A 12,831-nucleotide genomic window follows, 5' to 3' on the forward strand; every position below is an offset into this window, starting at 1 on the left:
CAAAGCACAGGAGACAGCCACATCATTATAAAACTGCAATGTAGCATGGTCCTCTATTAGCTATCCTTACCACTCAGGATAAAGGTGATGATTTGGAAATGGGTTATAGATTTTTTTTTTTTTTAAGTACCTTCAGTTCTTACACAGGCTCAGTGTCTGGCCCTGGGAACTCTAGGGCCAAGGCTGGTACCAACTTTTCAGGCTGAGTTTCCTCCTCTGCAGTGTAGCCAAGACCTACTTCAGGCTTCCTGAGTCCTAAATAAAATTATAGGTTTGAGTGGAGAGAAAAAGAAAGCAAGTGCTTTGTTTGTGTGACAAGGGCAGCACCCTTATTGTTATTTCCAAGCTCTAAGTTCTTACAAGTGACATCCATATCATCTTAGACATCTGCATATTGATCTGCATTAAGTGTTGGCTGCATGTAAAGATCAGAGAAGGAGGTTCACTATGTACAAGGTACAACAAGGCAGGCAAGTTAGGGTGGCTGCTCACACTCTCAAGCCCCATCAAAAACACAGAAAGAGTGATGCCTCCAAGATTTGTCTGCTGACTGAGAACTCTGAACAAGCCAATGGGAGTCACTGAAATCAGGCTGGCCCAGACTGATCTACTTCACTTAAGAATGGGGCAACCCCAAGCACCTTTAGTTTTCTTGGCTGTGTTCCAAAGCCATGAAATAGAGGTGTGCATTTCCTATTTGACAGGGCTCAGAGCCACGCATGTGTTGGGAAGGAACACCCACTTCCTATCCTCATGCTCCTGCACACCAGTGCCACTTCACAGTCTCTGATGTGAGTTCACAACAAGAAATAACAACTATAAGACCAAGTGACCCACCCTATAGCCTGAGCCAATGCAGGGCTATAAGAGAGGAAGGGCCAGACTCTGCACAAGTAGAAGTCTCAACAAATGGCCCACGTCCTTTCAATTTCTGGATATACCGTTCAGTCCCTATATAATCACAGATGGCCCAACATACCGCTCACACACACACAAAAAAAAATTGCTGTAGGAACTCAAGTCCTTGGTGCCAAGGCATCATGTTTGCAGCACAACTTTTCATAACAGCTTTTGAGAGAAAAAGACAACATTCAGAAAACCTCAGAGCCAACAAATTTACCCAAATATTCAAGCCAACAGTAACAACAAAAAGTGTATTAGTTATTTCAAACAAGATTCCACTTATGTTTTTCAAATGGAAATTTACCTCCCATTTCATACTAATAGGTTAGGAAATATCTTAGTTTGTGTCTGGTATTTAAATATATATATATAATAAACACTAGAAAATGCCAGCATGGATCATAAGAAAAAATATCACCGTTTTGTTAAATTTTTCTATGTGTTTTGGTGTGTACGTAAACTCAGTTATAGAGGACATTTATTTCTTATTGTGGACTGTAGTGTGAAGCCATTGGTATTCACAGGCTATACACACTGCCAGAAAAATGAGCACTTACATTCTGCAGAACTCTGGATGAAGTTCAGTTCCTCTATGGAAGAAATCAAAAACGAGTCTAATGAGCTTGAATCATTAAATAATGTAAAATGATGTTTTCAACTATTAATGTTACTTTTGGGTTGCAACTAAATTTACCATAAATCCACAAATGAAAACATCTATCTCTTCCTCTAATATCCACTGGGATAATCACTATGCTCCAACACTGAACCAGAAGCAGCCTGTCAATACTTTTGAGGATTCATCATGATGAAATTGAAGAAATAAACATAAACTAAACATTGTTTATGTGTGAACTTATAAACCAAGTATAAAATAAATTTTTGCAGAACTTTAATTTCTAAGAAATTTTAAGTCACACTAAGAGTACCTCATAAAAATAAGACTAACAGAAAATTTGACAACAATCTGTAACAAAAATTTACCAGTGTGTCTAGACATTTAAAAAGTATCATACCAGTTTGCTGAAGTTTAAAATCAGTGCTGTATTTATGTTCACATATTTAAAGATCTTTTAACAATTCTGCCTATATGCATTAAATACTGTGCCAACCACAAGCAAACACATAGACTGAAACAAATAGGAATCTGTGCTGCTGCCTACAAGAATCACCTACTGCACCTGGCCAAGGCAGAGGTGGCAGCAGCTGCTGCTGCCACCATGAGTAGAGGCACATAGGCCCAGAGGCTATGAGAAGTAGACCCAACAGGCTTCATTCTGACTTACCAGCCAGCCCCACAGAGGTCTGACTGAAGGAGCTAACAGTGGGTGTATAGACAACTTCACCCAGGGTCTCATATGTATGTCAAACTTTATTTTACATAGGATATACAGATGATAGCTAGATAGATAGAGAGATAGATTGATAGAGAGATAGAGAGATGGGCAGGCAGACAGGTAGGTTGATTAAAGGTCTAAAATATGCTAGAAAATCAGTAAAAAGCAATGTTACAATCTATAAAATTTTTAACTATAATAATTGATTTAAATATCACAGAAACAATTAACTGTAAGAATCTATTATATTCCCTCAACAAGATCTACACAGTGCCTGTTGCCCTTTTTGTTTAAATTGTATTATTTTTATGTGTAGGAGTGTTTTTCCTACACCACATGCCTGCAGTGCTCATAGAAGCCTGAAAACGGTGTTGGATCCCCTGGGACTAGAGTCACTGATAACTGTGAGCCACCATGTGGATGATGGGAACCACATCTGAGTCCTGAAAGAACAGCCAGTGCTCTTCATGGCTGAGTCATTTCTCCAGCCACTCTACCCTCAACCCTTGTGCTATTTTGTTTTCTTCTGTTTGCTTTTTGTTTTGAGACACATCTCATTATGTAACCCTGGTTTCCCTGGAACTCACTATGTAAACTAGGCTGGCTTCAAATTCATAGGGCTCCTCCTGCCTCTGCCTCTTGAGTATTAGGATGAAGGCCTGCACCATCATGCCCAGCTTCCTTCTAAAGAGGAAGATCAAGGTGAGAGAATAAAAGGACTACATAACAGAGTCACTGGTGCAACCCCATCCAGTCAAAAATAAGAAGCACCATGACTAGTATGAATGGGAGAACTTGTCTGCAGAGCTTTCTACATTCTCTGTAAAAACATAACTTGCAATGCAAGGCTCCTAAGTGTACCTGTCTTCATGAACTTAGAACGTGAAGCCTCTGCATGCCGCTGTCCATTTGTGAAGTTCTATACCAGCCAGCCTCCAGCACATGCCCAATGCAGTGACTGCACCAGATGAATCTCATGTGAGTGAACACTGACCCTGAAAGGGCGGTGACCATGCAGCAGATCACCACAGAGGGTCTGGGAGTCAAGGGGAGACAACTTGAAGCCTTGAAGCCCACTTTCCATCTCATCAGCAAACATCTCCAGTCAGTGTTTTAAAATTCATCATATATTTGACTAAGCTTGGTCACCCAAGCCTGGCTTCCATCTTCAGATTAAGAACTTCCAAATGAACAAGAAGTTGAGACTGGCCAGTGAGATGGCTCATCAGGTAAAGGTTCCTGAATTCAATCACAGGTATACACATGGTGAAAGGAAAGAACTGACTCCTGAAAGTTGTCCTCAGATCTTCACTCATGAATGGACACAGACATACTGACACAAATACATACACACAGTAATATTAAGAAAATTCAAGTTGAGACACACTGAAAAGTTTAATATTTTATGAAATTTTCAGACACCTTACCTTACAGATTAGCCAGGAGCTCTGTGTTTGGATGTATCAGCAAATGGTGTGCCCTGAAAGGGACTGCAGTGAAAACTGCTCTCGGCTCTCTCCTTCACTTGGTCTGCCCAAAGGATGAATTTCAAGTAAAAAGCAGAGCCTGGCATTAACTGACATAGGCATAATGATCATGGGAATTTGAAAGCAGCTGACTTGCATTGTGTTAGTGCAGGACCTCACACTCAGGAATCTACCAGTACTCACTGAAGTTGTACACTGAGTCACCCAGAGCCACAGTACCAAGGCTCCTTTACTTTAAAACTAACCTGAGGAATCAGGGAATGCCATGATATAAGTAAAGAAGTGTACTCAATGGCTTGTAAAAGCACAGCTAAAATTTTCATGTTTTTCTAAGTAAAAAAAAATATATATATCAGATACAGCCTGTTTTTCATAAATTTCTCCAAAAGAAACTAAATTCAATAATTTGAGAAAAAAAATGTTTTACTTTTCTGAACACAAACTATGTTTTGTCATTCACACAGTGCATATGAGCACCACTATTTCTGTGAATTGTGTGCTACCTAGGGACAGCAACAGCATGCACTCATGGTTTTTAATCAGTAGACTCAGGAGTTGAGAAGCCATCCCAACAATTACTTACAACTAAACAACTGAATAATTACGAGCTCATATGACTCTGCACTTGCCCTTCCAGGATCTTTAAGTTCTAGGTATCACACTGGTAACTTTCCTGAGGTGGAGACTTGAGGTGGTGTATATGAAGGTCACCAAAGCCTGAGAGACATGAAGAAGAAGCAGTTGCCATCTAGGGGTTTCACAGGCACAACAAGCACAGGAAGTGAAGCAGTTTTGAAAAAAGGTTTTAAAAAGTGAATGTACATATGGCCTATAAGGCAAGGTCTAAGTTACAAGTGTGTACAACTGGCACTGTGCTGTGAGAAGTATTATCAGGTGTATACACACAAATGTCCAAATCTATGATCACATATGCTTCCTATTGCAGCTTACCACAAAAAGATAGTCCTGGGGCTGCCTACCAAGGCTCAAGTTTGAAAAGAATCTAGTATTTTTCCATTGGCTCAAAGTCTAATGAAGATTCTGTAACATGAATCAGAAACTCTGCTTTTGGTTTTTAAGGAAATAAAAAATGTAGTTTGCTACTAGTACAGAAGTTTCCAGGACTTTCTGAAGATGTTTTGGGGTACCAAGCAACTTTCAGGCAGGTTTCTGCCTGCAGACCCAAATGTCTCATGGCATAAAGCAAAGCATAAGAAAGTCCAAGTCTGCCTCCTTGCACATCTTCACCTCTCATCCAGATGGCTCCCTGCTGTAGACACACAACTTTTCCTCTGTCTCTAAGACTCAGGGTTTAACCAAAAGCTCTGAGGTTGATCAGAAAATTCAAATGAGAAACTGATGGGCAATGCCAAGTTCTCCGTGCTGATGAGAAGGTGGCACTGGCAGGCGGGCCCAGACCCCAACAGAAGCTGATCAGTGTCTGTGGGAATGTTAGGAGTTGTCAGGACTTGCTGCAGAATGCTACTGAAGCAGCCAGGTCTCACAGTGCTTTCTGATGGCCGTTTGCAGAAGGCTTTGCAGTTTCTGAATCCCTTGAGGTATCTGACAAATGAAGTTTGTGAAGTCCTGCAGAAAAAATAGGATACGGGTGAGAAAGGACTGAGTGACCAGACAAAACCTGCTTAACAGCAGGACAGCTTTCCTGTGTAGGTTGTGATATGTTATCTAAAGCCTTCTGGGAATGAAAGCGTTCTCCTCCCTGGAGGCAGCTCTGTGGAGGTCATGCCTCTTTTTCCAGGACTGCTACCTCCAATGACTGGGTGACAGGTAGATAAGGCTCTTCTCAACACAGTGGGGTCCTACTTTTTTTAATTTTGAGTATGTGTATGCATGTGTGTTCATTTGTATGTGACTACAGGTAGAAGCCAGAGAACAATCTTGGGTGTCATCTCAAGCGCCACCCACCTTGTTTTATCCCACTAAACCTGGAACTCTCCAAGTAGGTAAAGGCTGGCTAGCTACCAAGCCCAGGGAGCCACCTGTCTCCAGGGCTGGGATTATGTCTAGCTTTTTTACATGGGTTCCGGGAATCAAACTGAGACCCTCATGCTTGTGTAACAAGTAGGTCACTGACTGAGCCATCCCCCAGCCTCTCAGTATGGCTCTGATGGGGACTCCAAAGTATAATACCCCATAGGACCACAAGGCTTCAAAATACACTTCATCTCTGCACTGCCTCTTCTTGCTCCCCTCAAAAGCCTCTTCCCAGCAAACAAGCTTGTTCGGATCCCAAAGTGTACTGCCTAGGAAGCTAATTTGATACAGATACATGACTTTTTTTGTTTTAAAACACATAAAGTATGGGAAGAATACCCCCAAATACTAAGCATGTAATTGTTTTAAAGCAGTGTAATAACAGCTATCAATAATGAGAACAAAAAATTACAAAGGAATAAAGTAAATACACAAACAATCCACAGTTCCAAGGTACTTTATAGGATAAACAACCATCACGACCTTTTCCAGGGATTAATTTCCATTTTCTCACACAGCAGTTTCTCACAGAATACAGCTAACATGTGGATCATAGTGCACCCTCACAGAAAGAAAAGTCAGACTTTAGACAATACTAAGGCTTCAAGCACATCAGCAAAAGTGAAACCCATGACACGCAAGAGTCCACAAGCAATGCATCCACAGGAAAGACTGTGGAATAACACCTACACTGCTCAGATTTTTAAATGCCTCAAAAACTAAGTTGAGGGGTGGGGTGGGTATTCATTCTAAATTTCCAGATAGTAATTTTCTCGTATAACTCCTAAGCCAATACACTCCTCCCCCCAAATTTAAAGTCTTTATTACTTACATAATTGAATGAAAGAAAATTTGAACTTGAGCCTATCACTGAATTAGAAGGAAAAAGAAATTATAAATATACTTTGTATTATAAATTTATCATTATAAATAGTAATATAAATTATACTATAAATTATAAATTTAAATTATAAATATAAATATTATATACTTATCACTATAAATAGTTTAATCCTAGAAATGGCCAAACCACTGAGTGATCAGAGGACCTCCGAAAACTAAGACAAGACATGCACTGAAGAAAACCTGTCAGAAAAAGGGTAAGAGGAGGGGTGGGGCACCAAGGGGCATACTTGCCACACTAACCTGGAACCATACTGTCTCTGTGTGGGGAATGTGTGCAATGCTGAAGATCAAACCCGGGACCTTCTACATGGTAGGCAAGCATTCTACCACTGAGCCACACTCCTGGTCCTGGAGCCACATTCCTGGCCCTGGAACTCCTCTTTTAAGACAGAAGACTTAAGTAGGTTCACTTCTTTTTTTAAATTTTTTAAATTTTTGGTTTTTTGAGACAGGATTTCTCTGTGTAACAGCCCTGGCTGTCCTGGAACTCGCTCTGTAGACCAGGCTGAACTCAGACTCACAGAGATTCTCCTGCCTCTGCCTCCCAAGTGCTGGAATAAAAGGCATGGGCCACCACTGCCCAGCTAGCTTCACTTCTTAAATTCAGGTGTGACACAGGACATACATTCTGATAAAACTGCAATATTGTTATCTTTGACTTCTCCAGAAACAGTCTGTTGGTCACCACCACCACCATGGCTACTGTGCAGCAGATGTTCTCTGAAAATACCTGTTAGGAATGGGTTAATGAAGTCAGACTTAACATCTTGGGCCATTAAAACCTATATTTACAGAAGAGCTTTTCTATATGAAGAAGTGCTCCCAAAGACCATACTCAAGGATAACAGAAAATATTTGGAAAAGGAAACAAACCTATCTCTTGGGAGTTTTACACAGATCTTGAAAAGGCCACTGTGTCTTATGGTCAGACTCCTGACATGACACAGAGGGCCTCTGGCCTCTGGCAGATTGACCTCTTATCTTAGCAGAAGCTCCATGGCGAGACACCAACACTGATGCACTACAGCCATCTCAGCTGTAGCCAAATGGGAACTGATCTGAGGTCCTAGCTAAAAATGAAGTTTCAACTAGACATGTGACTGAGGGTTTCTTGATTCCTAAGCATCTGGCTGTTTTTAATGTGACCAGTACTGTGAAACTCAGGCACGAAAATTCATAAATTATCTGGTGTTTCCGCTGAGATGAGATGTAGCTTTTTCATTTCAGGGAAATATTTCAATCAGCTGTCCCCTCACAGTGAGTGTTACAAATAAAATACATATGGAGCAGTAACCTGGTGTTTTTTTCTTTAAAGGTCTTCCATTCAAACGTCAGGGGCATAAAGGTTGGTGCTATGAAAAGCTTCATTGCTTCTCCTATAGTTTAAGCTTTCTGAAATTGGGCCTTAATGAATCTATAAATATGCTGCCTCTTAAAATATCAAAAACCACAGCATATATGGAGCATAAGTTTCAAGTGGTTTCAGGCAAATGAGTTAATGCCAGGATTTCCTACAGGAAACCACCGCCTTTCTTTTCTGCTATGGAGATAGATGTTACAAGCCTGAGAAGCTTTCCAGAGTGCTTCTCGTCCTAAAACACAAGCCCTGGACTTATGTTCATCATGAGTGTAGAAGTAAACACAGCAAACATACATCACTTAGAGCAGACTTTGATGTCACCACAATATACATGACAGAGTCCATGACAACAACCTCCTATCCTGTCAGTACCAAGAATGCTAACATTGTTTGCCAGAGTTATTCAGCTTATTGAAGAGAATTATAGGTTGCTTGTACACTTAGAAAATCCAAGCCCCCCCTCAAAAAAAAAGCTACAAGTAAACAATAGTAAAAGCATCATTACCAGAAAGCAAACCTTCAACACCAACTTTTCTCATCATTATCGTGATAAGAACAAATGAGCGGACTGCCATTCCCAAGTGCTTAGGGTGTCCTAGTCCCTGTACTAAGGCCCCACAAGAACCACAATTCCTACCCACACATCCTACAGATGAGGCCTACAGTAAAATGACATGATTCCAATCCAATCACAACCAATACATTAGTTAAGAATGCAAACTGACAGCCATGTGTATTTAGAAACTAAATAGAGACTCAAATGTCAAAGTCATGATTAGTAGAAAGAAATGTCCATAAACCTCAAGATTACCTAGGGCCTTGAAAAGTTCTTCTCGTACAGCTGATGTGAATTTTCTGACCAAACACAATGTTGTCACAATGGCAAAGAGTAAATTGTAGGATAATACGATATAGAAATTTCCCAGCCAATTAAATCTTCCAAAGTCTCCAAGTAGATCGAATCTAGTGATTCCTGTTAAAAAAATAAATAAAAGAGTCCTTAATAAAGTGAGGTGCATTCCTACCTGTAAGAAAATACAATTGAAATCAGGTCAGATTCCACAGACTTTCTCAGATGCTATGGGCAGGCTCTGCTATGAAGCATATGACTGTTTCCTAGCAGGACAACCCAAGGCAGCCAACCTTCATGCCTGTGCCAGTCACTGCATGTGACACCCAGGAGAGGGCATGAGTGCCTACCACCTATCTAGGGGTCATGCCTGCAGTAAAGAGGAAGCTCCAGTGCCATCCACTAGAGCCTGTTTTCCCCACTAGTTACATAGGAATGATGTCTATTACAGTCCTGCAACCCCAATTCCAGGGGCAACGCCTTACACATTCTTAATGCCCACCACATAAGTGAGTAACAGGATTTCCTTACACTACACCATTGGCAGAATTTAATGTTACCTATTTATAAAGTAAGAGAGGAAAGCTGGGAATGTGTGAGGATTGCATCACACATGGGTTTAAGTTACTTAAATTCAGCCACATACACATTAAGTCTTTTTAACTGAAAGAATAGTTAAATGAGTATGTGTCCCAGGTCCAAAACTTATCAGAAAGAGGGCATGAGTGGTAGGATTTTCTGACCATGGATAGATAAATAAATCCTACTCGTGGGTAAGTAGAGTGAGAAAGAAGGCCACGGCAGTCTTAAGGAAGACACTAAGGAACTACATGGAGCTATATGGACCTATAACAAAGAGTTACAAGAAGCAATAGATACTTCCTATAGGACTATACAAACACAGTTATGTACTGCATACGCTACAGGCCATTTAAGGATTTTATGGGTGATTTCAAAAATACCTTTGACTCAATCTCACATCATCAACTGACTTTTGAATTTGGCTTTCAGCCCTGATCTAACACACTTCCATCACACACTACTGCAAGCCTCACAGAGAAGCTTATGGACAGCAGAAAATCTCCCTATGCAAACAGTGCAGTCAGAACAGGGCATTTCAAAAATAGCTTCATAGTCACTCCCACCTGGAACCAATACATGTAATTTTGAAAGACATTGCCAAAGTGTTTTAAAAATAGATGAAGATTAATGAAGACATTAGATAATACCTTACAAAAAGAAGTTTAAAAACGAGACACCAGAAAAGCCTTTGGTGCCTGTCCTGTGTTGCTTTAAGATGATGACAGCTTTGGCTTCAGTCTCTCGGTGCTAAGCCTAAAAGAAAGGACTTTGTTTAAAGGAATGGATGCCTAATCTGATACCTTACTTTTCAAACCAAGTTATGTAAACAACTATGGTTCTACCAACACAAGTCTTAAGGCTTCAGCAAGACCCTAGACTGGCAACTGAATTGATCCCAAGAGCAAAGATCTTCTGAAGTGTCCGGTAAACGCCATATTCACCTCATAAGAAAAGCACACTCAAACTTTTGCATCTAAAAGGTTCCCAAAGGAGAAGCTGAGTATGCCATGGATGATATCTACTACTATGGGAAAGAGGAAAAAGAGAGGACTGATGTGGACTTAACACATATATCATGTGTTTAATGTGTGCATTTGATTATTCATTACTGTATGTACCACTGACACTCCCTATGGACAAGTCACCTTAACAGTCATAACAGTGATACAAATACAAGGTCTAATATTTTCTTATTAGTGAACCAGTGTGGGTATGCAGACACCACTTTGGACCCCTGCTGTCTACAGGGTTGTAGATAGCTTTGCGCTGGCCATGAAGAGCAAAATTAGGAGGTCAAATCAGTCCCACTGAGCACAGAAATCCTAGAACAATGAGAAGAGCAGTCACAGACCCTAGAAATGAACCCCACTTGGCACTTGGGAAGTTAGGGTCCAGACCTAACAGGATATCTAGGTAAAGGACAATCTCTTGCTCGAAGGCTTTGTTTCAGAGTGTTTCAGGCAGACATACACAGACACCCAAGAGAAACAAAAATGCTAGTTTACAGGGTTGAGTCTGAAGACATTATTGTTCCAGATGCACTTTAGAAAAAACCTTGTTGACCAACCAAAAGATTATTCTGGGTAGCACAATAACTACTTAGAAGCAAAAAAACAATCATTTCTCTGAAATTCTGGCTAGGTAGCTTTTGTTCCAGCAACAATTAAATAATAAAAATGTCTTTTTCAAATTGAAAGCACCAACACTTAAGAAAAAGTAACAATGTGGAGGTTTTATTTTTGTTTATTATATAAATGTACAATACTTCCAAACTTATACTTCTGAATAGAGGTAACATGGTACTAAGACAGTGAGTTTTAAAATATAATATTAAACTATCAAATACCTTTGGTCAACTATCCGAAGGTCTTCACCTATCACATTACTATTAAAAGACAAGCAACACATACACACACATACACACACACACACACACACACACACACACACACACACATAAAAGAAGTTTCATTAGACAGCAATGAGGCACAGGGTCATGTGACCTGGGTACAACACTTTATGATAAGCAATGCATTGCCTCCCCCACAAGGACTCAACTGAGAATGTTTCATGAGTAATTCCTTCAAAAACAACCTTTTTTCTATTCACAGTTTTAAAAGAACTGGTGCACAAAATACAATGACTTTAAGAAGGAGCAGGTTGCCCCACCCACATCGTAAGTCAATAGAACGCATGTTCTTTCGCCCACCTGAGTCAACTTCTACTCTGAGCAAGCATGTTCATGTTGGCGAAACTGCACAAGGCCATTCAGAGCATTTGTAAAGTGTGGGACACAAAGGGCCTGAAAGTGATGTTATCAGTAAATTACACAAGCTGGCCTAGTACACAAACATCTGACCCAAATACCCATGATTTTAATGTAAAGGTACCAAAACAACACATGTTCTTATCAAATTTATCAACTAATTTGTATTAAAAATTAATCTCTAAACTCAAATAATGATTAGTTTCAACATCATCCTCACTATGTTTCCAGATTCCCTCCCCTAATTAGACTTTTGAAATAATTTAGCTAAGATAGTGTCTAAAATAAGCATATCCTAGAGACAGTCTAAAATCTGCAATTATTCTAAACACCCATGCTTTCAGGATTGGTATAGCAGGGACACTGTGCCAGCTGTCCTGCTTATTTAAAAAAAAAGTCACTAAAAAACTAAGTTTCTGCTCTGGGGGTAGAATGGAAAATGAAAATTAAAAATCAAAAACTAACTTCCTACGTCTTTAAATTTTTTATTTCATTAAAATCTTTAAACATGTATTTATCTTATGTAAGTTTGTGATCATGTTACATGTATGTGCCACAGCAAGTGTGTGGGAGTCAGAGGACAGCTTGTTAAAGTCGGTTCTCTCTTTCCACAATGTATGTGTTCCAAGGATTGAACTCAGGTTGTCAGATTTCACAGCAAGTTCCTCTACCCATTGAGCTATCTTGCCAGCCTCCACTCTAAAAAAAGTTTGTTTGTTTGTTTGTTTGTTTGTTTGTTTGTGGGTTGCATATACCAGAGCACTCCTATGGAAGTTAGACTGGTCAGTCTTACTGTGAAAGTATGTGTTTTTTAAATGACAGCAATAAGAAACCTGACTGCAGGCTTCAGGTGCTAGCCAAAAGGGAATTAAAAGGACAAGATTTTCTCACCTACCTAAATAAACTTCAAAACTGGATGTAATACCTGAATAATGTTTTTTGAGACCCTGGACATCAAGTAATAAAGGACAGTGACTTCTAAGAAATAAGCAAGGTGGGCCCATGAGTGGTGCTGCTTCCTACCTAGAGAGACCTTCCAGGAGCAAACAGGGCCAGCATCCTCCCCAAGGAAAAAGGACTCAGCATTCAGCATGAGGATGGCTTAGTGAGCTGAGGGCTGCTTGGAGTGGAGTCCAGCAGAGAAC

At 40.1% G+C, this 12,831-nt stretch overlaps 1 protein-coding gene across 4 annotated transcripts in view; it reads right to left on the minus strand.

Annotated features, from left to right (window-relative positions):
* Positions 1-3,616: 3,616 nt before the first annotated feature.
* Lmbr1 (limb development membrane protein 1) overlaps positions 3,617-12,831 on the minus strand; it is a 133,723-nt gene continuing 124,508 nt past the window's right edge. For 2 of the 4 annotated variants that reach the window (XM_059257787.1, XM_059257784.1), the window contains 3 exons: positions 8,800-8,961; positions 6,555-6,592; positions 3,617-5,314 (listed from right to left, as the gene is read on the minus strand). In XM_059257787.1, the coding sequence (XP_059113770.1) occupies positions 5,210-5,314; positions 6,555-6,592; positions 8,800-8,961 (305 nt within the window). In that variant the 3' untranslated portion in view covers positions 3,617-5,209. Of the gene's footprint in view, positions 5,315-6,554; positions 6,593-7,253; positions 7,359-8,799; positions 8,962-12,831 lie in introns of all 4 variants that reach the window. The other 2 variants (XM_059257785.1, XM_059257786.1) reach the window with 2 other exon arrangements.

The sequence above is a fragment of the Peromyscus eremicus genome, chromosome 3 (genome assembly GCF_949786415.1).
Source record: "Peromyscus eremicus chromosome 3, PerEre_H2_v1, whole genome shotgun sequence".
In the NCBI taxonomy this organism is placed as follows: domain Eukaryota; kingdom Metazoa; phylum Chordata; class Mammalia; order Rodentia; family Cricetidae; genus Peromyscus; species Peromyscus eremicus.